The sequence below is a fragment of the Silurus meridionalis genome, chromosome 14, assembly GCF_014805685.1.
Source record: "Silurus meridionalis isolate SWU-2019-XX chromosome 14, ASM1480568v1, whole genome shotgun sequence".
NCBI lineage: Eukaryota > Metazoa > Chordata > Actinopteri > Siluriformes > Siluridae > Silurus > Silurus meridionalis.
Window position 1 is genome coordinate 6,204,997 of NC_060897.1, and position 27,793 is coordinate 6,232,789.

The 27,793-nt window shown below is 36.8% G+C and overlaps 1 protein-coding gene across 2 annotated transcripts in view; it reads right to left on the bottom strand.

Moving 5' to 3' along the window:
- Positions 1 to 27,793, bottom strand: part of kcnh4a (potassium voltage-gated channel, subfamily H (eag-related), member 4a) — a 44,963-nt gene that overhangs the window by 14,472 nt on the left and 2,698 nt on the right. Inside the window, exons 2-7 of one of the 2 annotated variants that reach the window (XM_046865431.1) lie at positions 10,158 to 10,391; positions 8,581 to 8,712; positions 8,371 to 8,492; positions 5,440 to 5,701; positions 3,187 to 3,344; positions 1,099 to 1,306 (exon numbers count right to left, since the gene is read on the bottom strand). In XM_046865431.1, the coding sequence (XP_046721387.1) occupies positions 1,099 to 1,306; positions 3,187 to 3,344; positions 5,440 to 5,701; positions 8,371 to 8,492; positions 8,581 to 8,712; positions 10,158 to 10,391 (1,116 nt within the window). Of the gene's footprint in view, positions 1 to 1,098; positions 1,307 to 3,186; positions 3,345 to 5,439; positions 5,702 to 8,370; positions 8,496 to 8,580; positions 8,713 to 10,157; positions 10,392 to 27,793 lie in introns of both variants that reach the window. The other variant, XM_046865430.1, reaches the window with a different exon arrangement.

Genomic DNA, 27,793 nt, shown 5'->3' on the forward strand with positions numbered 1-27,793 from the left:
AATATTTTGTCTTCTCATTGCGTGCTATTTTCAGCCCATCAACTCATTTCTTGTCATTGCGTGGCATTTTCAACCTATCGCTGGTGTATTTTTCCTGACTCTAACTCACCACAGACACAGGCTAGTTTACTAAGCTAACAATGGGAAGGCAGAAAGCAACAAGGGGTTAACGTGGATGAGACAGAGGGAGTCAAAGATGTAAACATGACTGAGAACTGATTAATTTCTGATCACCTGATGGGTTTCCAAGTTCACGTGAAGCAACATTTTAGTATAGAGCATCTAAAGACGTCCTGTACAATTGAGTTTCTCCAGCTTTGTGGTAACAGTTCGGAGAAGAACCACGTATAGCAGGAAAGGTCAGGTGTCCCAATACTTTTGTCCATATAATTTATGTAATATGAAAAAAATTATTTCCATACAGTTGGCTGATTCTTATCTAAATTTAAAAGCTTAGGCCAAATTTGGAGAATCTTGTGGTTGTTTAGTACAGCCAAATATATGACACTAAATTTGTAGCAGAAGGGATAGAAATACCTAAGTCTTATTAAATATATTATTACATTTTGCCTGGCAAAGTAATAGCTACTAAGAATGATGCTGAATTTGGGAAACAGCTGGATGCAGGTGAGCTACAAAGCTAATATCAGGGCCTGATCAGCAAACATCACAGCAAAACTAAACTACAACAGCTTTTTACATTAAATGCCTTCAAGTTCCAACTTATTTTGAATTAGTTATAAATCTACAGTATATCTAATTTACAGTATGTTTTATTTTCTATATTTGATATTTAATTTATTTTATATATACTATTTCTTTATAGGTTTATATAGGTTTTATTCATGTAAAACATTGTGTACAACCTTTGTTACATTGTCTTGTCTTACATAGAAACCTGTAAAAACTAATAAAAAAATTTAAAACACAACAACAACAGTAAAAACAGCAGCAAAACCATAAACAGATTTAGGTTTATAATTGAGCATGACATGCTTTTTCATAATTGGAATTGCATTTAGTCAGAGCTGTGTTTGCAAGTTTGCTGTTGTGGGTTTCATTTCTGCCACAAACATGCGGTCACATGCACTTGCTTACCAATGTCCCAGGTAACTGGGTCGTTGCTGTTGAGCTCTTGGCGTCCGATGACGTACCAGACACAAGCGAGCCAATGTGCAAGCAGAGCAAATACGGACATCAGGAGTGTGAGCACCACGGCGCTGTACTGCGAGTAACGATCCACCTTCTGCAGCAGACGCAGCAAACGCAGCAGACGCACCGTCTTCAGCAGGTGCACTAAGGAGGTCTGCAAAAGCAGCAGTATATTCACTACAATACATTCATACAACTGAGCATAAGGTAATAAGGGCCTTGCTCAGGGGCCCAGAACTAACAGCTTGCTGTGGCTTGAACTTACAACCTTCAAATTCAAAGTCCAATCCCTTAACCACTGAGCAACCACCTCCCCAAGCTTATACAATAAGAAAAATCACTGCAGTAATGACCATCTTTTAGCTTAACCTTCAGCAAATATAATTTTTCATACAAGATGGTTGAACCCTTATACAACTTTGTGGTATCAGTTTGGAGAAGAACCACATATGGCTAAGAAAGTCTTGTTCTAATACGTTTGCCCATATAGAGAATTGAGAATTGACTTCTGATCATTCTACATTTCTTCATATACAGAAGAAAAAAGAAATAATGCATTTGTTAATCCATTACCTCAGGCAGAAAATACAGCAAGGTTACACAGACTAAAATTCCCACTCAGAAGCATGGTTCTATCCCCTCTATGCTTTACAAGATGAGAAATTAAGCACAGTATTAGATTTAAGACTTTTCCAATAATAATTAGTATTACAGTAAATTATGAAAACTGCAAGCTTTTTACACAAAACATTTTCTTTTCTATTTTTAGCTATTCTTTATCTACTTTGTCTTCTGTCTATATGTTATAATTAAAACACATCCCTGTGTAGTGATTAAAGACCGTACAATCTAGTTTACTCTAAATTCAATTAAAGTTTAGTGCATTTGTTCAAATTAATAAATGAAAATGTTCCTCACATAAAATCATGACACTGAAAATACAATGATACGACAATCTCTCATCTTGCAATGATAAAAACATGAGAGAATCTAACAATGTTTTGTTTTCACACAGTTTAAGCAGCTCACATATACTGTGGTGAAATTGTATATGAGCTGTATATGTATGTGTCTGAAGGGTATATAAAGTAAATATATATATATATATATATATATATATATATATATATATATATATATATATATATATATATATATATATATATATATATATATATATATATAACCTTGAGAGAGGATTTTACACCTTGACATAGATGGCCTCCTTCACTCCTCTCTGTCCAACATGTGTACCTTTTCTTTGATAAAACTAAGGACACACTTCGAAGACTTTATGGCATAAAGGACACTTTTAAAGACACTCTGACATAAATTTTGGGAAATGAATTAAACAATTAAACAACCTATGTAGACGTCTGCTGAAATTACATTCAGATTCTGTTTTATTTCTACCTCAATACATGGGAATAAGATACAATTCCTTATCAGGTTAATCACACTTTCATTACACTACAGATTCAGTATGCAGGACGCGTTGAAATAAGTGAATGATTATAGACAGAAATGATGTTTTCCAACCTCAGCATGCACCCTGACATGTCACGTCACACAATCTCTGCACCTCATTCACATTCACTGTTAAATAGCACTCACTGTTATTATTGTCTTATTGTCTTGTGTTGTTTGGAATAATTGCTGGCATACATGCATTGTATGTATCATCCTATTTAGATTTGTGTTACATGATTTTGTGTTCAATTATATACTTTTATGGAGCACCTTACTGTATTGTATATGGCTTAAATGACAATGAAAGCCTTTTTTTTCTTGTTCATATATTTTTTCCTTTGGCTTTGTTCTGCAAACTTGTAGGATAAAAATATCTGCACTTCCATACGCTTTAGTTGCACAACAATAAGAATAATTACAATTAAAATATTAATTATCACCACATAATATCAGTTACAATTAGTCATATCACTTGTATTATGTATAGTTGTATAATCTTTCATTATATAACAGAATATGAGGTTTAATTGTATACTTGTAATGATACTGTGTGCACCGGCTCACCACTGAGATGTTGAAGGCATAGAGCAGGTCAAAGGGCAGAGCAGCGATGAGGTCCAGGATGAACCAGGTGGCGGAATAATGCAGACAGATGGAGCGTCCATCGTACACCACCTGACCGGCCGGGCCAACGTAAGTGGTTCGGAAATTCAAGATGATATCTGTCGTGGATGAGGCGTTACGTTAGGAGTACACTGTTAAAAGTGCAGTTAACACCAGCTGGTTCATATTATATACATTATCATACATAAATATTACTCCAATTAAAGTTACAATTCCATCTTTATAATTTAACTTGAATAAAAGTACAAAAGTATTTGACTTTAAATCTACTTAAGTATCCAAAGTACTATGATTTATTATGCCAATAATGTCTTAATGTAATTTTTGGCATAAGACTGTTGCTTAATCAACTCTGTGAAAAGACTCTAATGTTACTCTTAGCACACTAATCTATTAATAGAATGATATTATTTAGTCAAACACTGATTGATATTTATTTAAATTACCATGCAACCGAAACCTTGAAAACAATTTCAATTAGAACCAAATGAAATAACAGGATTTAAGAGCAAGCAGATTCAGTTTAAGGTTTTTTTATATTATTCCTCTCAAAATGTTCTGTTTGCTGTTGAACTGATGCTGAACTGTATGTTGGTGATCAGTAGATACACCAAGCGCCAATCGAAACAAGTTTAAAACAGAGCGTATAAATAAAAAGGAACGACTGATTCCGCAAAATGTAGTTGAGTAAAAAGTAAAATACTTAACTTTAAAATAAAATAAGTTAAAATAAGTATCCCCAAAATAGAAATACTTCAGTAAAGTACAGATACGTGAAAAAGCTACTTAAGTACAATAACAAATTACGTTTACTTTGTTACTGTCCACCACTGGCTATAGTTATAGTTAAAGGTTTCTACGCCCCCTTATATAAATGTTATATATATTTTAGTGCAATAATAATAATAACAGCAACAATAATAATAATAATAATAATAATAATAATAATAATAATAATAATGATAGTTACATGTGCAATAACTCGTAGAATGCATCACTGCTGTCTGACTTTTTTTTGCAATTTGTTTCACTTCTGCTACACATTTCATACAGTCTATTTCAATAACATTGCAAATTCATTGATTGGTCAGCATTTATACTTAATATATAACTTAATATGTATATATATTTTTTGAATTTCTCATATTTCATTTGACTTTAACCTTTAATCAAATGTTATTGTGAGCAACTGCAACCTAACAATTCTGATTCTGGTTCTATTTCTATTCATCATTTTTTCTATTTGTAATTTTTTTAACAAAATAAAAATGACCATTGATTGAAATTAAAATATAACGTATGAGAACTATATTTGAATAATTGATGCAATTCACATCATACCCTTCATCACACCTTTTTAGCAATATAGACAGATGGATTGTGGATTAAATATATGTAATTGTCTATAAATGGTAGATTTGGCAACGTCTGGGATTACTTTGTAATATATTAATCCTGAGACTTGGTAAATCTTAAAACCAATGAGTAATGTTTGGAGGAAAGTCTCACATGTTTTTTGCACCCCTGCTTGAGGTCATAAACTATGGTAATAAATACAGTGGTTAAACAAAATTCTTGTCTAGGGAAAGTGGAGAGAAGTTATGACCCTGAAATTGTATGTTAATGCTAAATTCATTTCTGAATACAGGTTAAATAAATACTATAATGTGCTCTTGGCATATATCATCTACCATCAATTATTATCAAGTCTCAGGGGAGACAGAGAGAGACAAAGAGAAAGACAGAAGACAATTAGATCAACTGAAATCCAGTGAGAAATCCCTATCGTCTTTGTCCTCAATATCTTCAGTGTATGTGGTCTTTCTTTGAGCAGGTCTTATTAATACATTTATCTGGGTTTCCTGTGTGTGTATGTGTGTGTATGTGTGTGTGTGTGAGAGAGAGAGAGAGAGAGAGATGAATTGTGAGGGAAGGACTTTAAACGCAATCATCGCCTTTTCTTCACCCCATTTACACGTTTAAGCACAACACAGCTCCACGAACACACTTTTAATGAGTGCAAGAAAAGACTGAAAGTGTGCGACTAAAACCAGAGGAGAAGTTTGGGTGGACACTAATTGCTATGTGTGCATGGTTAAGATAATTTCCAAGGGTTGTTGCCATGGTAATGCATGTCAGGATGTATTCCCCCCCAACACCTCCACTCTGCAAGCACACACAAACACCACTCACCGAGGATGAAGAGCATCTCCACCGCTATGTCGCTGACGATAGTGCTTCGATAGGAGGAGTCACACTCCGGGTCGTCGTGGTTACTGTCATCGGGGGAGGAGAAGCACACGTTGTATGGGACGGTGACGGCCACGTAAAATGTCGCTAGAAGGATTAACCAGTCCCACAATGCTTTAGAGACACTGTAATGAAGCAGGATGAAGCGAGACTTCTGGACCGATGCAACTTTATATTCAGGGAGAGAGGGCTTCGGGAAAACATTCTGTTCAAACACAAGACATTTTTGTTTATTATAAATTTGTACACCTGTTTTTTTTTATATAAAACATATCAGTCCCTATTCTCCTGTACCACAAATACATTATTATATATGTAAAGTATTGTTTTGCCCATACTTTCAGATAGTAACATGAGGAAGGTTTGATGTAACATTATCACAAGGTGTTGTTTTTTTGCGTCATATCTCAGCAAATCAGCTTCTCTCAATTCTGAAGGATTTTATACCTACTTTTATATATACTTTGAGTCATTGTTTTGTTGAATGGTAAAGTCGGTTTCAGTTAACTGCAGGTGGGATGTAGTTGCATGGTGTTGAAGTATAGAATTGTAGCCATGTTGGTTTGTTTTCCTTTCACCTGGAATAAGTCTCCCACATTCCCTGCTCCAAAACAACCCCAAACCATTATGCTTCCACCTTCATGTTTGACTGTGGGAGTGAGGCAGTCTGTTAACATCTCTCCAGTTTTCCATCTTACCTAAGTTCTTCAGTTAGAGACAAAAATGTCACACAATTCTAGTGTTTTTGCCTTTAATCTAGTTTGTTGCATATAAACAAAAGAACATCCATGTGTCTTAAAATGCAATAAAAAAAACTAGGTGTTTAAACACTTCTGACAGACACTGTAAATACAATATATTCTTTTGTTGCATTATTTATAAGCTGTGTTTTTTTTGTCTTATCTTTATGTCCTGCTTGAATTATGGTTGTAGGATTTGCAAATTTCACTGTAGTGTTTGTATATTGAAAATGTCTGAGATCAAGTCTTGTCTAAAGCCTTAATCCGGTGTCTGTGGTAATAAGAGGTAGTAATATTGGCGAAACCTTTTACCAAAGTGCATTTGACAGAATAAGTCAAGTCAAGTGTCTATCTATAGAGCTTTCCACAACGGACATTGTCTCACAGCAGCTTTACAGAATTTATGAGTTAAGGTGAGCGATGTGTATTAATCCCTGATGAGCAAACTATGGCGACTGTGGTAAGGAAAAATAGAACGATAGCATTGTGATAATATCTGGCCATGAACATAGCAACTGATTAAAAAAGAGATTGCTGGGTAAAAAGTTGTTTAGATGGCCCACTTCAGATGTACTTCAATCCACATCAGGTCTGACATTAGCCAGCAATTCAACAAATTCTCAACAACATCTGCAACAAAGGAATATTCCTGAATATGAACCCATTACTCAAAACTGACAGATAATATAAAAACAGATATCAATGTGGCCAACGTTTTATTTCCTTTGAAAGCTTGCCAGAAAGATTTATAAGGTTTTATCTTGAGACTAGAAGTGTTCACTGGGATGCCAGGGAGTAGAGGTTTATAGAGGGGACAGAAATGAAGCTTGAAAGACCATGTTATATAATGCATTCACAATATTTATTTGTAATATGCTGACAGAAATTGCATTCCTACCTCTATTTTTACTGCAGTATTTCCTCTGGTTCATATTTAATTATAGAAAAGAACCCCTTCTGGTTTAGGATACACCCACTAAACATATTTACAGATGCAGATGTTTGGAGATATGTAAATGCAATATTCTATTTATTTTAATTCAAGTTTATTTCTATAGTGCTTTTTACAAAACAGCTTTACAGAATGTAAAAAAAAGAGTATTTATCCCCAATGAGCAAGTCTGGGGTGACCTGGAGAGACTGTGGCAAGAAAAACTTCCTTAGATAATATAAAGAAGAAAAAGGTCCCCTGGTGGTCTAGTGGTTAGGATGCGGCTCACCGCTGTGGCCCAGGTTCGATCCCCAGTCAGGGAACCAACCCCAGCCACTCTTAGTGCCGGTCCCAAGCCCGGATAAATGGAAGGGTTGCGTTAGGAAGGGAATCCAGTGTAAAAACATGTGCCAAATCAAACGTGTGGAGGATCCACATCGGCGACCCCTAACGGGAGAAGCCGAAAGAAAGTTTTTTAGATAATATAAGGAAGAAACCTTTAGAAGAACCAGACTCAAAGTGAAGCCAATCCTCATTTGGGTAACACCAAGTGTGTAATTATAAATCATTTAAAACAATACATCGATCAGAGAGTGAGAATTATTATAAACACCAGAGTGTGTGATTATGAGTAATGTCCTTTCTACAGTCTAATACAGTTAGTAGGAGTTGTGGAACCAGATGCTTCTTAGCTCAACATCTGAGTTCATTTTAGACTCAACACCAATTCCTCCATGCCTTTAAATGTTCAATGATGGAGAACTTACATAATGTTGAGATTATATTTACTAGAGTACATATTTTATATAAAAAAATATTTACATTATCTACTCTATATTAACAGGTAAAATCCATTTATAAGTTGTCAATTGTCATATTAGAGGTGGTTGAGAGTCCGTAAAGATCTGTAGAGGTCTACCCAAAGCAACATTACAGCTTTCAGGACTATCCATGGCATATGTAAGAGTTTTACAGTACAGTTTTCCAGTAATCGATATAAAGGAACTGAAACAGAGTATAAAATTTGTAGGAGAACAACATGAATCATCTCGGCTCTCTGAGCCAATTAAAAATGTGACGTGACCCGTGAGACATGTGACACAGATCTCAGTTACCAGCCAGCAGAGCGATGCAGAGTTAGAAAGTAAGGTAGACTAAAAGACAGAACAATCTAATAATAAGAACGTCGTCATGGCTACTCACGTTTGCCAGTTTCACTTTGTTTCTATTGGTGAACTGACTAGTCAGGTGGTACAGGACGCTCTGCCCCCGCTCGCGTGCACGACTGAGATGAGAGCTGCCGGACTTCCTGTTCTGATTTCCATCTTCTGCCAAAAAAAAATATATAACAAGTACAATTAACTATAAATGAAACTTATTTTTAGGTTTAGGTTGATTAAATTCGTGCCATACCCTGCGTCTTGGAGGAGTGGTGCATCTTTCCGTGCGAGTCAGTTATGTCTTTGAAGGAAAAGAGGAACAGCACCACTTCTCCTTTCTCATTTTTTATAGGCACAACATCCAGCAGACACCAGAACGAAGTTTCTAAGGAACAACAGAAGGATGCATGATATATTTAATTCTTCATTTTATCAAGTGTCTTGCTCACCTTCATATATTGCTAGTGCAAACCAAATGCTATAGTTTATCTTCTAAGCAAACAAAATGTGAACAACCTTCTCTCATTTATTTTGATACCTTCTTTACGGTTCACATTCATGTCTCCATTACACACTATGGCAAAAACATCTGCTGTATATCAACACTTCTATTCACCACTGATGAAAAATGCGTGTTTAGGATGTGTAATGGTTTTATTTTTGCATCTCTAACCTATTCAGAGATTTCATAATAATCAAATATTTCTCAGTGTGAAATCTCAGTGTATTTCAACATAATCACGTCACGTTACGTATAATCACGTCCACCCTTATCCAGGATTTTTTCAAATGAGCAATGGACAGTTAAGGAACTCTAAACCTTTCAATCCAAAATCCAATGTCATGATTTGTTCTTCTTCTTGCTTTTCTCTGACTTGAAGCAGCAGTTCCACACAAAAAAATAAAATAGAAAAAGACAATACAAACTCCCACACTGTTATCCTTAGTATATTCTATCCAAATTTTATGTTATATAAAACACAATGGTAAACACTTGCCCATCAGATATTGGTATAAAATTCACAGCTGTTATATAAATGACAAAGTTATATATATATAAAATCTATTTTATCATTTGTTTAAATACATTCCAGATTTTCTCTTGAACAATTAATTGATATAAACACAGATATGCGTAAAAACATCCAATGATCACTACACTACACTACACTACACTACACTACACTCTGTCTCTGGAGGCATATTGTGAAAATGTTGAAAAAATGAGAATTCTAATAATAAATAACAATAATATACCCAGCAACAACAACAATTTGTTTACAAAGTTTACATTCCTGAGAAATATAGCATAAAATATTCCAATTGCTTCTATGATACCAAACCTATGTGTTTATATCTTTTTTTTTGGTATTGTGTCACTCAAGCATATGCTGATGATTAATTTTGATCAGAATGATACTATTCAAGATTTCCAGAATGCCATGCTAGAAAGAATAGTAGATTTCAGTAGATAGTAGATAGTATATTACTATAATAGATGACTAGATTTTATACATCCACAAACTGGAATTCCTTGTTACTTAATCCAGTTCTGATTTCTATGTGGTTTTTGCACATCGCATTTAACATTTAGTCCTCATATCCTGTTATAATAACCGCCATTATTCTAAGAAGATGTTGCACTATATTTTGGAGAGTGCTTGTGAAGATTGAGATTCAATCAAAGGCGGTAGTAAAGGAACATTTTGGGGAAGAGCCACAAATGGCTGGAAAAATTAAGTGGTCAAAAACCCATATAGTGAAGTTGTGTCTTTATAAGCTATTCATCTAAATATAAAGCATGATTTAAGTTCCAGAAATGTACTCTACCGTTCTTCCTATAGTAACGGACTTCAGCCTGGTACTCTCTCTGGCCTTCCAAAGTCTTCTGCACTTGTTGTGTTACTCTCTCGCTTGTTTCTTCACCGTGCAGAAAGCGACACGTACACGTCTTCTTCATGACCTCGGTTCGGGCAAAGCCCGTCAGTTCACAGAAGCCATCAGAGCAGTAGACAATAGGATAACCACGACAGCCTTGTGCGTTTCCCAGCAGGAAGTTGCTGTCTATTAACATAACAGGGAACCAGAGAAACAGAAAGAGAAATCAGATGCTATATTGAGATTTTCTATCAGGTGATATAATAACAAGTGGACACACTTTTGGAGACTCAAGTGGTCTGAAACATACAGTAGACCAAAACATGTTTAAGACCTTAATTTTTATGTTTTTCTATGTAACTGAGATGAGCTCTAAAACAGGTTAATCAAGATCTTCCATTTCAACCCATGTAAACCTTCATAGAGTTTGCTTTGTGCACAGAGACATTGTCATGCTGGAACACTTATTGGTCTCCTAGTTTAAGTGAAAGGAAAACTTAATGCTACCTATAGAACTGTGTGCCTCCAACTTTGTGGTAACAGTTTGGGAAGAACCAAATATGACAGGAAAAGTCAGGTGTCTCAATACGTTTCTCCTTATATATATATATGTCCTTATATATATATGTCCTTATATATATAAGTCCTCGTGTATATATATTGAAGTAAAACTAGCAGATGACATGCATTATTTATTTATCATCTCTTCTGACAGCACATTCGAGACAGTAAAAATGTATCATCTTAACTTCTATTTCGACATAAAGTCCTACAGTACATATGAAGTCACCTATGAATCATATTATTCCTGAGAGATGTACACTATCACATGCCGGCCTTCCACGCCTTGTAGGCTTCATCTGCTTTTCTCTAAAATAAGACACTATCAATATCATGAAGATTAAGACTGTACAGAACAAAATGAAAACAAAAAGGTCCAAAATGCTCTTCCACTACAAAGAACTGTTCAGAACCATACACTTTGTTAAAGAAGCAATTACAAACTATTATTGTTAAATCATCATCATCATCATCATCATCACCAGCACCATGGTGGCAGGGGTGGGGTCAAGCATCAGCTGAGGACAGACAGAATGCAAGCAATCTGTCAAAAAATTGATAAGCCACACAATCACAGATAATTTACATGTTGAGCCAATTGCAGCACTGCCAAAAGTGCTCTTTCTATCAAGACATTTACGACATTTGGCAGATACTCTTATGGGATTTGAACTTGTGACCTGCCGATCCAGAGTCTAATGTCTTAACCACTGAGCGATACCCTCCATTAATTGTCAAAGTAAAAATAAAGGCTGGGGCAATTTCTTCCTAGCCCAGATGGTAGATGATATTGACAGTCTTGTGAATCATCATTTAGATTTAGTGTCCATTCCAGCCACACTTGGGACATGTCCATAACACGTCAATAGACTACGGTGAAATTCGAAAGATGGTGTGGTGTTTGAATGCAAATGAAGATGATGAACACTGACAGCTGAAAGTTAAGAGCCCTGCTCAAGGGCCTTTCAGCTGTCCAATCAGATGTCCAACATCATGAGTTATCAATTTCTACAAATGCCAGAATGTTTACTTCTGATTAAAGTAAAATATATTATTAAGATTTGAATTAAACAAAGTAATTAAAATAAACCCGACACGTATATTGACGGGAAATTTCAGGAGAAAATCTTCGGTTTTGTTTTGACAGTTTTTAATTCTAAAATTAAATTTTATTCCAAACTGATCCACCTCATTGTCCTAATTCCGCTTCCTTTCAGCTTTTTACTTCATTAGATAAATGAAACAGCAAGAAATCCAAACTGTGTGACCATGGCAACTTCATTTTCAGCTTACCCTCAGCTTTGCCGCTTAGACGATTATGTAAGACTTGTTCTGATGCGAGGGTTTCAGCATGCATGTGTATGTATGCATATGTGAGTGTGTGTAGACAGAGAGGGAATGAAACAGAGTTTACAAGTAGAGCTGGATGCTTCAAGTGTATTTCACCAACTCTTTCTCCTTAATTTATCAAAACATAATTAATTGGACGTCCATTTATGTTTCAGTGTAACCTTCTTTTTCACAGCCTCTCACTCAGTTATGTCATATTTGCATTATTTTCCATAAAAAAGTAGTAGTAGTTTAATCTGTGAGCAGGATTCGTTCTGTTCTCCAGATTTCTTCTCAAAAAGTGCACATCAGCTCACGCATGAACAAATAGGTTTCTATATAATAATTTGTGTTGGGAGATTTCCAAAGAAAAGTGGTAACCATTAGTGACGGAAGATCTGATCATTTTAGTGGCTTGGTTCTTTGAATCTCGTTTATCAAAATGAATAAATCTTTTTTAAATCATTTTGTTTTTTTTATCCTTTTGATCAGAAAGGAAATCAAATTTAACATTTTCAATAAGCAGATGCCCTAACATGCACACAAGTATTTTGACTATAGTTCCATTAAAATTAATAGCGTCAATTTGAGTCATGTGATAAAATGACTCAGACCAGAGGACTCATAACATAAACTACTGAATTCTATTAACGGTACATACTGTAACCTACAGAGATTTTTCGATGCTTTGCTCATTGCGCGTCCAGTAGAAAATGAACGGATTACTTTTTGAGACTACTCATTCTTCTGAGTCACATTAAAGATTTGTTCAAAATAAATGAATCGTTCATGAACGATACATCACTAATAACCATACAGAAACAGGTGATTTTGTGACTAATGAACCATATAACCAATACCAGTGTTTTTTTATTTTTTTTATAGATTTTAAAGCATGGAGCAATTATCAAATGGTCATGGTCGTAATCTAAAGTAATATCTGTGCATGGAACTGCTATAAACGACTCCTTGACAACTCACTGGTGCCAATTTCAGGTTTCTTTTACTATATAATTGTTTCTATGGTAACAAATGACACAGGGACAATTTTAATCACAAAAGGGCAGTGTGGAGAGGATTTTTGGAAGGAGTCTTTGCTGTCAGTGCTTTGTAACACTTATAGGTACAGCTATAACTTTACCAGAGGAGGGATTTACATTTCATTGTGTCTCATTAGCTCTAAGAAATGAAAAACTGAATAGAGACACCATTTTGCATTTAATACATGCTTATACCTGCTATAAGTCATATTACTTTAGCTAACTTGTTTAATGTTCCAAGAATTTGAATGCAACAATAAATGAAAAAAAAAATCTAAATATTGGTCTTTAAAAAGTGCAAAATTAATAAGTGAATTCTTTTGTTTCTAGGTTTTCCCCAAACCCTTCACTGGTTAAATCATTTTCCACCCAGGCTATTCATAACAATTATTTAATTGTTGCTATGCCAAAATAGAGAACAGAAAGTTTCTGAGCGGTGAGTAAACAAAGATCTATTTTATTCACTGGAGGATACACTGTTGCTTTGCTGTTGCATTATTCAGGTTGATTTAAACTGATGATTGGTGGGCGAATTCAAAATCTTCTTTGTTTTTCTGTATTTGGTTGTGCAATATGTGGGTCTGGTGAACGCTCTTCATGCTGTAGGACAGGCATTGGGAGAAATATAGCATGTCCCGCAGCCATCATCTCTGCATTTATCTGTGCTCCATTGTTCTCAGTGCTCAGGTCTGAGTGGGCGTGAAGAGATGACAGGCAGCTGCTTTTATTGTATCTGGGCACAATAACTCCTCCTGGTGTTTCTTAGACACGGTGGTTCAGGCACCTTCAGACTCACACGCACCCAGTTCTTTTCTTGTAAGCTAAGATTATACGGCAGAGGAAAACCTTTTCTCTCCTCTCCCCCTCACCTTTCCCCAGTGTCACGATGAAAAAGAAAAATGCATTAGTGCAAAATCTTGATGTCTATATTTGAGTAACAAGGATCAAAGATTACATGTAAAGGTTTTCGGCAAATCCATTAAACACGGGTTGTTTCATCCCGAGATGTGTGACCTTCCATCTCTTAGAGATCAAACTTCATAGCATCCATGGCATTTATGGGACTCCACTGCTAAAATCCAATCAATCTTTCCATGACTTACAGCTCAAATAAAGTTCTGTGTCATTTTTCTAATATAAATAATAAAAAATGTCTCAAATATCATACTTAAAGAAAAAAAAAAGATACGTGGGTTGGAATAAATCCTGTTCCGCTTCTTTCTATTTCTAACTGTAGTCATATTGCTGTATCCTGGTAACCCCGGCGATGGAAACAAGAACACAGCCATATGTTTCCTTTTTCAAATTACCATAGCAACTGGACACTAGAAATGTCTTGTCTTAATTTCACGATAAGTAATAATAATCAGTGAGACAGGTGGTGAGGTGACACTGGGCCCATTACTGACTGTTCTCATACTGTCACTCTCAGCACCGCCGGCATGCTAACACATGTTGTCTAGAAAAGTTAAAAAACAAACAGATTTATGCTACTTCAAAGAAGTTTAGCGCACACATACACACCGAATATAAGTAGAGGAATTTCTTCTAAATTTAAGTCAACATCCTGAAATCTGCAGTCAGGGATCTTACCTCTCTCTCTCTCTCTCTCTCTCTCTCTCTCTCTCTCTCTCTCTCTCTCTTTCTGAATATATATATATATATATATATATATATATATATATATATATATATATATATATATATATATATATATATAATTTTCATTAATTAATATATGTAATTGCGATTAATCGCACGATTGCCGTGAGTTAACTCGTGATTTATCGCAACTTAATCACTCAACATGGGCATGGACAAATATGGGTGCTTTATGCAAATATATGTTTATTATTAGTGAAACCAAACTCAACATAGAGCACCAAGACTGAGACTTTGGCGCATCAGTGTTTAATGATTAAAAATTATTTTTCAGAGGTTTTTTTTATATCTGAGTAAATAGAGGATATCGTGAATAAAATGTATTTTGCCTTAAAGGTTTTAATTTCACCTCTTTTATATAAATTTATTTATATTTTAAATAAAAATGGTCAAAAAGAAATGCATGCTGCATTAATAGTGTGTTAATAAAATGAGCGCTATTAAAATTAATTTGCGTAAAATGCATTACTCATGCGTTAATTTTGACAGCCTATATATATATATATATATATATATATATATATATATATATATATATATATATATATATATATATATATACTCTGATTCAGAATGGGTGTAAATTTTCATTTTAATGGTTGGAATAAAAGCTTCTACACACAGGCCAACATTTCTTTCAATATTTTTTCTAAAATCAGATAAACACTTAAATTGAGGTAATAGCAGATTATTTGCAATTGAACAACATTTGACACAGTAGGTGTCTGTATCAAGCACACAATTTTGTTGATTACTAAGATACCAATCTCAAGCTGTTCAGTCTTCTTCCATACACAGAGATACAGAAACATTAGTATTAGTATAATACAAATTAACTTCAACTTGTATTAGTAAATAGTAATACATAAAACCCAAATGAGATGAAAACTATTCATATAGTCATATTTTTTTTATTTATGTGTAAAATGTGTGTAATATTTGGTATTTATTTGTTCCCTGCACCTTTGGCTCTTTAGTAATCAGCTATGATCACAGCTGGATTAGCTCTTGTGTGTATGCTCTCCACTCGTATTCCTGCCTGCATACACACACCTACAGATTTTCTTAGTCATTCAACCTCACATGTCTCTCCCTCATTATATCTATCGCACCTCTGTGCTCTGTTTTAATGAGTCACACTCTGTTATCTAATAAATTACTGTGAGACAAAAACAGCCCAATGATGAATAACACCAAAATAAATAATCAGAATCTATACTATACTATATATGGTTCCCTGGTGGTTAGGATGCGGCGTTCTCACCGCTGCAGCCCGGGTTCGATCCCCGATCAGGGAACCAACCCCAGCCACTCTTAGTGCCGGTCCCAAGCCCGGATAAATGGGGAGGGTTGCGTTAGGAAGGGCATCCAGCGTAAAAACATGTGCCAAATTAAAGGGGAAGAGCGCGAGAGAGAAAAGGAGAGAGAGTAAGACAACGGAGCTGCTGAACTAACAAGTACGACCTGTTCTTCAATTGGTGTAACGAAGCTAATTAGGTGTTCAACCCGAACCCTGGGTAGTGATAGTTTCCGTGCAGAGTTGGAAACACATCAGAAAGACGTGGACATCGCCTCTGACAAACGGAGATTTAAGTTATGGTTTAAATTGTGTTGTGTGTCTATATTTACATTATAGAATTGCATTTCATTTTCTTGGTACCGGTTAGTAATACATTTAATTATAAATAGAACACATACTCAAATTGATTAGGTTTAATATTAGAGGTTTATTTATTAAAAAGAGCTCAGGTTAGCCACCCCATTATAGCCAGTAACGCTAGGGGCCCTACATATATACTATAGAATCCGAATCTATTGTTATATTACTACTAAAGTAAAAACTACTACTGTTTTCCTTTTTTAATTGGATACACTCTACAAAAACCAACACATTATTAACTCTGGTCCTTAAACTGCCTATGAGGATGGCTAAACTTCTTGACGTCAAATTTAAATGGCCAATCAAAGCATTGTCAGTAAGCCAAATAGTACTTAATGAGTTATATACCACATATGCAGGTGTTCCATTGTGAAACATTAGTTTGTTGAATTTGATACATAAAGATATGGTTTACATGGGTTGGAGTGGCCTGCTATATAGCTCTGACCTCAACCCTATCAAAAACCTTTGGGATGAACTTGAACACTGACTGCACCCCAGGCTTCCTCACCTCACCTACATTAGTACATGAATATACTAACACCTTTATGGATGAATAATAATACATCTACTGAAACACCTTCCCATCTTCCACTGTGTGGAAAAAAATATCTGGTCTGACTAAACCAAGATTGACTGTGTGGCCTTAATTCTGTTTCTGCTGGCAGGTCTACCTCTAAACGCTATTCGTCCACTGCAAATGAGCCAAAAACGCAGCTGCACGACTTGTGTTCAAGCTGCCCAAGTTCTCCCACACAACCCCACTGCTGCACTCCCTCCACTGGCATCCAGTAGCTGTACGCATCAGATTCAATACCTCAGACATCATCATTTCTTACATTGCCTCACGCTGCCTGAGATCCTATAGACTGCTCGACTGGTACCATCTTCTCTCAGGGTAAGAGGTAAGTATACTTCAAGGCTCTTTTCTTTATGTCACTCTGGAGAAGGGCGTCTACTAAATGTTGTAAATGTAAAATCTAAACGTTATGTCTGGAGCAAACCAGGCACCACTTATCACCTGCCCAAACCCATCTCAACAGTGAAGCATGGTGGTGGCAACATCATGCTGTGCAAATGTTTTTCTGCAGCAAACTCCAGAAATATCCTCAATAAATAAATCTATTGCACAGTGCACAGGACCTCAGTCTGGGCTGAAGGTTCACCTTCTATCATGACAATGACCCCAAGCACACAGCTAAGATAAAAAAGGAGTGGTTTATGGACAACTCCGTCACTGTCCTAAAGTTTCCCAGCCAGAGCTCTGACTTGAACCCTATTGAACATCTCACTTGAAAGTGGCGATTGTCCAACTGTCCCCATCCAACCTGACCCAGCTTGGGAGGATTTGCCATGAAGAATGGCAGAAAACCCCTCAAAACAGGTGTGTAAAGCTTGTTGCATCATACCCACAAAGACTTAAGGTTGTAATTGCTGCCAAAGGTGCTTTAAATAATTACTAAGTAATTAATCTGAATACTTAAATACCCGTGATATTTTAGTTAATTTTATTTACAAAAAATGTTAACAATTTCTAGAATTCAGTTTTCCCTTTATCTGGTACAATGTAGATTAACGAGAAAAAAATAATTATTTGAACGATTAAAGTGTCAGGCTGCAGCATAACACAATTTGAAGAAGTGAATGGGGTCAGAATGCTTACTGAATGTACTGTACACACACATTGAAAATTGCATAATTCACACATTTCCATAAATTAACCTACTTTTAAGGTAATTTGAATAGGACACCTTAGTTGAAACCCATTAAAAATAAGAGAACTAGAACACAACCACAACACCCCCCCCAATCACACACACACACACACACACACACACACACACACACAAACTCAAGCTAACTTTGCATTAATATCTAAAAACAAAGCAAATGCAAGACCCTTGAGCAACTATTGTGCAAGTCGAACTGATCATTTTGCTGTTAACATTAAAAGGGGAATATGAAGCAATTTGAAGGTTCTTTTAATTTGCTTATTAAAACAACACTGTAAATAATCCTTCAGATTACTTGCTGGTTCCTGTACAAGACATATCTTAGTCACTAGCATGTAACTTAAGAAAACAAACTGGAAACTAAAAAATCCTCAGTTCAGACAACTGATTAATATTTAGGCTTTTTTTAAATGACAAGGAAACTGACTGTAAAAACATAAACAGAAGATTTCTTCATCATCATCATCATCCCAAACCCCAGATATATATATATCTTCTTCTTCTTCTTCTTCTTTCGGCTGCTCCCATTAGGGGTCGCCACAGCGGATCATCCGTCTCCATACCACCCTGTCCTCTACATCTGCCTCTTTTACACCAACTACCTGCATGTCTTCCCTCACCACATCCATGAACCTCCTTCTTGGCCTTCCTCTTTTCCTCCTACCTGGTGGCTCCATCCTCAGCATTCTTCTACCAATATAATTCATGTCCCTCCTCTGCACATGTCCAAACCATCTCAATCTCGCCTCCTCACCTTGTCACCAAAACATCCTACATGCGCTGTCCTCTAATAAACTCATTTCTAATCTTATCCATCCTCGTCACTCCCAACGAAAACCTCAACATCTTCAGCTCTGCTACCTCCAGCTCCACCTCCTGTCTTTTACTCAATGCCACTGTCTCTAAACCATACAACATCGCAGGTCTCACCACAGTCCTATAAACTTTCCCTTTCATTTTGCAGATACCCTACTATCACAAATCACTCCTGTCACTCTTCTCCACCCACTCCACCCTGCCTGCACTCTTTTCTTCACTTCTAACACACTCTCCATTACTTTGCACTGTTGAACCCAGGTACCTGAATTCCTCCACCTTCTGAAGCTCTTCTCCTGCAACCGCACCACTCCACTGCCCTCCCTCTCATTCACACACATGTACTCTGTCTTACTCCTACTGAGTTTCATTCCCCTTCTCTCCAGTGCATATCTCCACCTCTCCAGGCTCTTCTCAACCTGCTCCCTACTCTCACAACAAATCACAATATCATCCGCAAACATCATAGTCCAGGGAGACTCCTGTCTGACCTCGTCCGTCAACCTGTCCATCACCACTGCAAACAGGAAAGGGCTCAGGGCCGATCCTTGATGCAGTCCAACCTTCACCCTAAACCAGTCTGTCGCACCTACTGCACACTTCACTGCTGTCACACTGTCCTCATACATGTCCTGCACCACCCTCACATACTTCTCTGACACACCTGACTTCCTCATACAATACCACAACTCCTCTCTTGGCACCCTGTCGTAGGCTTTCTAAATCCACAAATACACAATGCAATTCCTTCTGTCCTTCTCTATACTTCTCCATCAACATTCTCAAAGCAAATAAGGCATCTGTGGTGCTCTTCCTCGGCATGAAACCATACTGTTGCTCACAGATGGTCACCTCTTCTCTCAACCTGGCTTCCACTACTCTTTCCCATAACTTCATGGTGTGACTGATCAACTTAATTCCCCTGTAGTTACTGCAGGTCTGCACATCTCCTTTATGCTTAAAGATCGGTACCAGCACACTCTTCTCCATTCCTCAGGCATCTTCTCACCTTCCAAAATCCTGTTAAACAATCTGGTCAAAAACTCCACTGCCATCTCTCCTAAACATCTCACGCTTCTACCGGTATGTCATCTGGTCCAACCGACTTTCCACTCTTCATCCTCTTAATCGCTGCTCTCACTTCCTCCTTACTAATCCTATCTACATCCTGCTTCACCAACTCCACATCATCCAACCTTCTCTCTCTCTGATTTTCCTCATTCATCAGCTGCTCAAAATACTCCCTCCACCTTCTCAACACACTCTCCTCACTAGTCAACACATTTCCCTCTCCATCCTTTACTGCTCTAACTTGCAGTACATCCTTTCCAGCTCGGTCCCTCTGCCTGGCCAATCTGTATAAATCCTTTTCTCCTTCCTTAGTGTCCAACCTCTCATACAGCTCCTCATATGCCTTTTCCTTGGCTTTCGCCACATCCTCTTAACCTGCTGCCGCATCTCCTTGTACTCCTGCCTACTTTTCTCATCACTCTGTCTATCCCACTTCTGTTTTGCCAACCTCTTTCTCCTTATGCTCTCCTGCACTTCCTCATTCCACCACCACGTCTCCTTGTCTTCCTTTCTATTTCCAGATGTCACACCAAGTACTTTTCTAGCTGCCTCCCTCATCACTCCTGCAGTAGTTGCCCAATCATCCAACACCTCCTTAACACCACTGAGCCTCTCTCTGACCTCTTCCCTGAACCTCACACTACACTCTTCCTCCTTCAGTTTCCACCATCTTATTCTTCTTTCAGTCCTCACTCTCCTCCTCTTCTTCTTCGCCTCCAAAACCATCCTACAGACCACCATCCGATGCTGTCTAGCTACACTGTCCCCTGCCAACACCTTACAGTCTCCAATCTCCTTCAGGTTGCATCTCCTGCATAGCACATAGTCCACCTGTGTGCACCTTCCTCCACTCTTATCGTCACCCTATGATCCTCCTTCTTCTTAAAATAAGTGTTCACCACTGCCATTTCCATCCTTTTAGCAAAATCTACCACCATCTGCCCTTCCACATTCCTCTCCTTAAAACCATACCTACCCATCACCTCCTCATCACCTCTGTTCCCTTCACCTACATGCCCATTAAAGTCTGCCCCAATCACCAATCGTTCTTTCCTAGGTACACCATCTACCACTTCATCTAATTCACTCCAGAATCTTTCCTTCTCCTCCATCTCACAGCCAACTTGTGGAGCATAGGCACTGATGACATTTATCATCATCCTTCAACTTCCACCTTCACGATCATCACCCTATCAGAAACTCTCTTCACCTCCACTACACTCTTACTGTACTCTTCCTTCAGAATCACCCCTACACCATTTCTCTTTCCATCCACACCATGATAAAACAGTTTAAATCCACCTCCAATGTTCCTGGCCTTACTCCCTTTCCACTTGGTCTCCTGAACACACAGCATATCTACCTTTCTCCTCTCCATCATATCAGCTATCTCTCTCCCTTTCCCCGTCATAGTACCAACATTTAAAGTACCAACCCTAACCTCCACTCTCCTACACTGCTCCTTTCCCTGCCGTCTCTGTAGGCGTCTTCCTCCTCTCCTTCTCCTCCTTGACCAACAGTAGCCCAATTTCCACGGTACCCTGTCGGCTAACGATACCTGTGGCGGTCGTTGTTAACCGGGCCTCGACCGATCCGGTATGAAATTCTCATTTGTGATCCGCATATTTGATTTGGCACATGTTTTCGCTGGATGCCCTTTCGTAACGCAACCCTCCCCATTTACCCGGGCTTGGGACCGGCACTAAGAATGCACTGGCTTGTGCCTCCCTAATGGCTGGGTTATATATATATATATATATATATATATATATATATATATATATATATATATATATATATATATATATATATGAATAAATAAAAACACAAGAGCACATTACGACTGAAGCTATTAGAGTTCAGTAAGTTCCTCCTATACTCAGAGATTTCACAGCCTTTTCACCGGTCTCTTCATCCCTCTCTTTCCAAGAACGCAATTTGTAAGTTAAGCACAAATGCCCTCTGTATAATGTTAAAGAATAAAACATTTTGCTGAACACAGACTGAAGTTTGGATGAATTTCTCAGCCGGCAGGATTCTCGGAAAAGAGATTACTTTTTTTCCAGTAACAGGTCAGCTCATTATAAAATTCTTGACCCACACACATAGACAGACCTGGTGAACAACCACAGACGTTTGATAATCCAGACCTGAGAACAAGAGCTGGTCAGAAGCAAGGTGAGAGAAGGTGTTGATTTATTTTCTATAGAAGCAGGTCTGACAGCAGTTCCTGCTGCAGAAAATCACAGTTTTATACGATCGGCCTTGTTATAATACGTTATTGTTTCTATAGTAACTAGAGAGAGGAGAAAAGAGAGGCTGGTGATGGAAAGACGTAAGTGATAACATGAAGTTTTAAATGGATTAAATTAACTGAATAAATGTATGTAGTTCTTCAGGAAACAGTAAGTTGATAGTTAAAGGAATAAAAACTCCAGGAAGTGTTGTAATTGGAAAACTTCAGGGTGGGTTTCTTTGTGTCAAGCACCTTCACCTCACCTACATCAGTACCTGACTTTACTAACACCCTTAAGGCTGAATGAGGACAATCTCCAGAAGGACATGAGATTATTATAACAGCAAATGGGGACTTAATGTGGAATGGGATGTTCAAAAAGCACATATGAATCTTATGGTCAGGTGTCCACAAATGTTTGTGTATCTTAGGGTATTATATTTACTTCATCTGGTTTTTTTTTACTTTCTATTTTTATGTGCATTGTCTAACTCAGAAGTAAATCTGTTCTCAAACCTGTTCTTACTTCATTTATCTACAGCTAATAAATAAAGCTAATATAAGACTATATTCGACACAAGTTCTGCTACAATATGTGAGTAACATATTTTCACAAACGTTTGATTTATACATTCACCTAAAACAATATATAGATTTTTTTGGTTCTTTGTTGCTTTCTAAAGGTTGCCACACTACATTTTTTTTTAATTCTTATATATTTTTCCTTATCTTTATCTTTTATAGTTTATCTTATTTATAAAAAGTAATACATGCGCAGTCACTGTATAGATGACATGCCTTAAATTATGCTAATACTAACACAACTGAGGTGAGATCATTAAGTGTATTTTCACACTTTATTCTGATAATTAGCACTGTTTTCCTGTTCAAACGTTCTATTTTTTGAAAGAAGCAACATTATCTGCCAAAAGAAGAGCATCATTTCAAGTGTGAAATTAGTACAAAATGTCTACAAATAGGATACAAATAGGATCTTATATTTATTCGATTTTCTTTCCCATCAATTCTCTCATATAAAAAAATCTTGTTTTGTGTTCTGCTCAAACAGCTCTCAATAAGTGCAGATGGACCATGTCGATGTACTTTAGGCTTTAAAACTCGACCAGGAATAGCATAGACCAGTCACACTAAAGTACCTGCTCAATCCTTTCACAACAATTTCTTTGGCATTTTACAGCCTGTAATTGACCTTATTTTAATGCCCAGATGACGCTCGCATGTCCACAGTTTATTTCTGTGAGTCAGACAGTGCTTGTCCCAAACCCACTGACCCACATGAGTCACAACTGGTCTATTGGGGAGAAGGTCAGACAAAAGTGCAGCTAGGAAAACTGTAGTCAAGGAAGAAATTCCCTATGGACACAAAAGGATAAAGTGAAGAGTGTGCCCTGGTTGCAATGATCAGTTCTACTTAATACATTTGGACAACTGCAACTTCTACACTAGACACACACTTACGAGCACCCACACACAGCCACTCATCCAAGTCGTGACTGGAACACAGTGTGCACTTACACTGCATTTACATGCTCAACATGTTAATGGTTAATAAATGGCAAACTAGATTCAGTCAGATTCACTGTGTATAACGGTTAAAACTGAGCATGAATAATATCTTCTGAATGAATAGAATTACAAATAAGATCTGGAAGTGCCCAAAAAATCTCAAAGGACATCTGCTTGGAAAGAAAGGATACAGTAAAACTGAAGATATAATAGGGCACCAAGAAAAAAAAGCTCAGATATTTAATGAATAAATAAACATCCAGAGTTGTGAGATGCCTCTACAACCTGGTGAAAATTGTGCAAGCAAAATAAAGAAAATAATGGAAAAAAAATATGACCTTAAGATCTGTTCTGAATGTGAATATAAACTTGGAACATTTTGATCCTGAACTTTTAGTTTTCTTTCTGGAAACATGTTGGTGAGAATTTACTGCTTGATATCAAGGTCGAAATCAGAGGCATAAATACACCCACACTCTACAGATTACAAGAATGTAATGCTGTGTAACAAAGAACAGTGCACGGTTCATCTGGATTATTTATAGGAGTAATTTTTTAGACATAATCCAACAGCTGCATAGTTTATCAGTAACTTTTAATGGTCAGTCCAATGGATTCTGTTGTTAAACTTATTTTTAGAAATTAGTTAAGTAGTTAATACATTAAAGGTTTTCATTTAGACTGCGGTGTCAGGATTTTTAGAAGATGGGAGATGCAAGTGAAACAAGAAACATAACTATAAAGGCTTTAGAGCTCGCAAAGACACCAAAACAATTCAATGACAAAATGTTTACAATGGGAATTGATGGGTAATGTAGTGATTGTTCTGATTTCAGCATGCTCATGACATAAGGTTATAACTGATATATCTATGTTAATAATGCAGAACAATGGTTTGTTTATTTACAGTGGTATCTAATCAAGTAGTGTACAACAAATAAAAAGTGCAATTGGAATGATCAATCGGATATCAAAAACAATGATACTGTGCAAATGTTTTATGCATATAATTTTAGAATGAATTTAGTTATATATATGTTTATTTAATGATGTGCGCATTATTGAATCATTTTGTTTCCATGTATTATGTTTCCAACAAAAAATGTGAAATGTTTTGGAAAAAATATTTGTGCCAAAAATAAAGCAACATTAAACATTAAATATTACAGCTCAACAAAAAAAAAAAATAATTAGAATGTTTTCACATCAAACAACTTTTGTTTACTGTTTTATATTAAATATAGGATTATAGGATTTACTCAATGCATTCTTAAATGCTTAATTTAACTCTTTTTGAATACATCTCTGCATTGGGGAAGTGTGAGCAGGGTTGAGACCAACAGAATCTGGTTGACCCTGTAGTACCTGGACCTGAATCAGGCGATATCTCAAATGGTTGGCTGCAACCCCAAGCATCACCATTATCTCTTTAGCACATCGATGTTTGACAAGCCCGTTGGATGCTAATTCACATGTCCAACAACTAGCAGAAGAGCGGGATGCTTAAAAGTAGTCAATCTTGCAGTGGATGAATACCTGTATGGATGGTAGAATGGGTGTAGTGCCATCATCTGGAACTGCTAGATGAGGTGGTCATATTCCCAAGGCCCATAGGTTGGTCCAGTACTGTACGGATTATAGAAAATGCCTTGCATTGATGAACTGCTTGAATAGCTTGTTTTTACCCGGCACCAAATTTGACAAAGGGATATTGACAGATCCCTTGATGATAATATCTACTGAGAAAACGACTTTTTCCATTTGGATGCACTAATAAGAACTGGCTTGTTTGGGGCCCAGCAACATATCAGTGACTCATGGATACAATTCTCCATCCATACACTGCTTACCTCACTGCGTATTTAGAAGACTATTATTTATAGTATTGATTGTCAGCACCATGGTCAGCGTCTGTGGGCTGTCCAGAGATAGTTGAGATGGGCAGGATTAACAGCAAACCTGAAGAAGTGTGCACCCGGAAGTGTGGAAGAGCAGGATCCAGGCTTCCACTTGGGCCATGGGCGGGTACAATTGAGGAGACCTAAGATCCTAGAGCTAATTGGACATTATTGTAGGTTTGAACCTATTTATTCAAATGTCAGCAGCCCTGTGACAGATCTCACTTAGAAGGGAGTGCCACAGAAAATTGCTAAACAGTGTAGAATTGTGTGTGCATTTGTGCATGTGTAATTATAAAAACAACAGTAAAGAAAAAGTAAACTGGATAAATGTAAAAAAAAAAAAAAAAAAAAAGTTTTCCGCTCCATTGCAAGCATTCTGCATCACAGAAATATTATCTTCCCTTTTTGCTATACCAGAGCTTGCTGATCAATGTGACTGTTTTTGTTGTGAACTTTCCCACTTTTGATGGCTGTGGAGTTATTAGGGTCTTAACTCTTCTAATTATCAGTGAGATTTTTCTGTCCACTGAGTTTTCAGACTCTTCAGAGCACTTTGTGCTTTGTATTTAACATGATAACTGTTCTTTTTATTAACTAAAGTCAAGCCAAGGTTTCTTTCTTTTCTGAGATCTTTTCATTTCTTTGACACCATCATTTAGTCCACCTCCGCTGTTTGGGTGGGTTTTATATCATGCCACTAGCCTACTTTAATATGTGATTACACTTCTACTACTTACTTCTTTCCCCTTTTAATCAAGTCTGCTGTGTAAAAAGAAAAAAGATAAAGCAACTACTTGGGTCTTGTCTTTTTAGGTTTTTCCTTCCAGACACCATCACATATTCTCTGTATGTTAGACTTGCATCTTTGCACGATTGGACTCAAAATGGCGTCATAATATAACAAAAGGTGGGGAAAGATGTTTTTCTAACTGCAGTAATGTAAGTAAACTTTGTGGACATTCCATTACACTGCATTTAAACTAATAAAAATTCTCTTTAGCCCCCTTTTTTCTTTTTCTCACATAACATCATTAATACCACCTATTACTATTATCTTGCACATCTACAGTAGCAACAGCAATGTCAAACGTCTTAATAGGTTCTAAACTGCTTAGTTTAATGGGTTTTAAAAGGTGCTTGATAGATTGAAAGGAGTTTTTATTACACATTAAATCTATTAAGAGAATTCCCCATTTAGATGAAGTGCCATTACCTTAGAAAGGGTCTAATTGGTATGAGCTTTATGGAGTGCCGAGTCTTAATTGCTTTAACAACTCCCATGGCTCATTAGATGACTCCTCTTATATTCATACTCATTTCAACATGTCCTTTGGACATAGTGTACGTAACCCTTACATAATACATAATACATAATACGGTTTTACATGCCTAGCATTCAGTACTGAACTAATGAGCTGTCATTCAGCTCCTTTTGCGACAAAGAATTGCATGATGAAATGACAAGGAAAGGTAGAAGAAAAGAAAAAGGCTGAGAATGTCAGAAATAATGTCACTCACGTGAATGATAGATGTATCAAGTACCTATTTTGCATTTTTCCTCTAAAATTACATATTCAAATCTTTTTCCTGGGAGCACAATATTGAATAATGTTACTTAAAAATGCAAGAAGTAATGTTGAAATAATCCGCAGTGTTCACAATTCTGATGAAGATGTGGTTGCTTTTATCTTTTATGAATTCTATTTTTAAAATATATGCAGAAGAAGAAGAAGAGAACATCCAATCAGATTTTGGATTCTTTCTTCCCCCAAAAGACAACATGTAGACTACCAAGCTTTTGTTTTGATTCTATCTTCAAGAAAGACAGAAAACGAGAGAAGCAGATGAGAAAACGCTAAATGGCCAAATAGGGTCACTGTATGGTCAAAAGTATGTGGACAGCCAATCATAAGACCCGTTTGATCTTGTTAAAATTCCTGTTCTAAAAGCATGGCATTCTTCTCCATTCTGCATCACTCCACTAGACCTTTTCATGAATGGCTGTGGGGATTTGTACAAATTTTGTCACAAGAGCATTGGTGAGGCCATGTT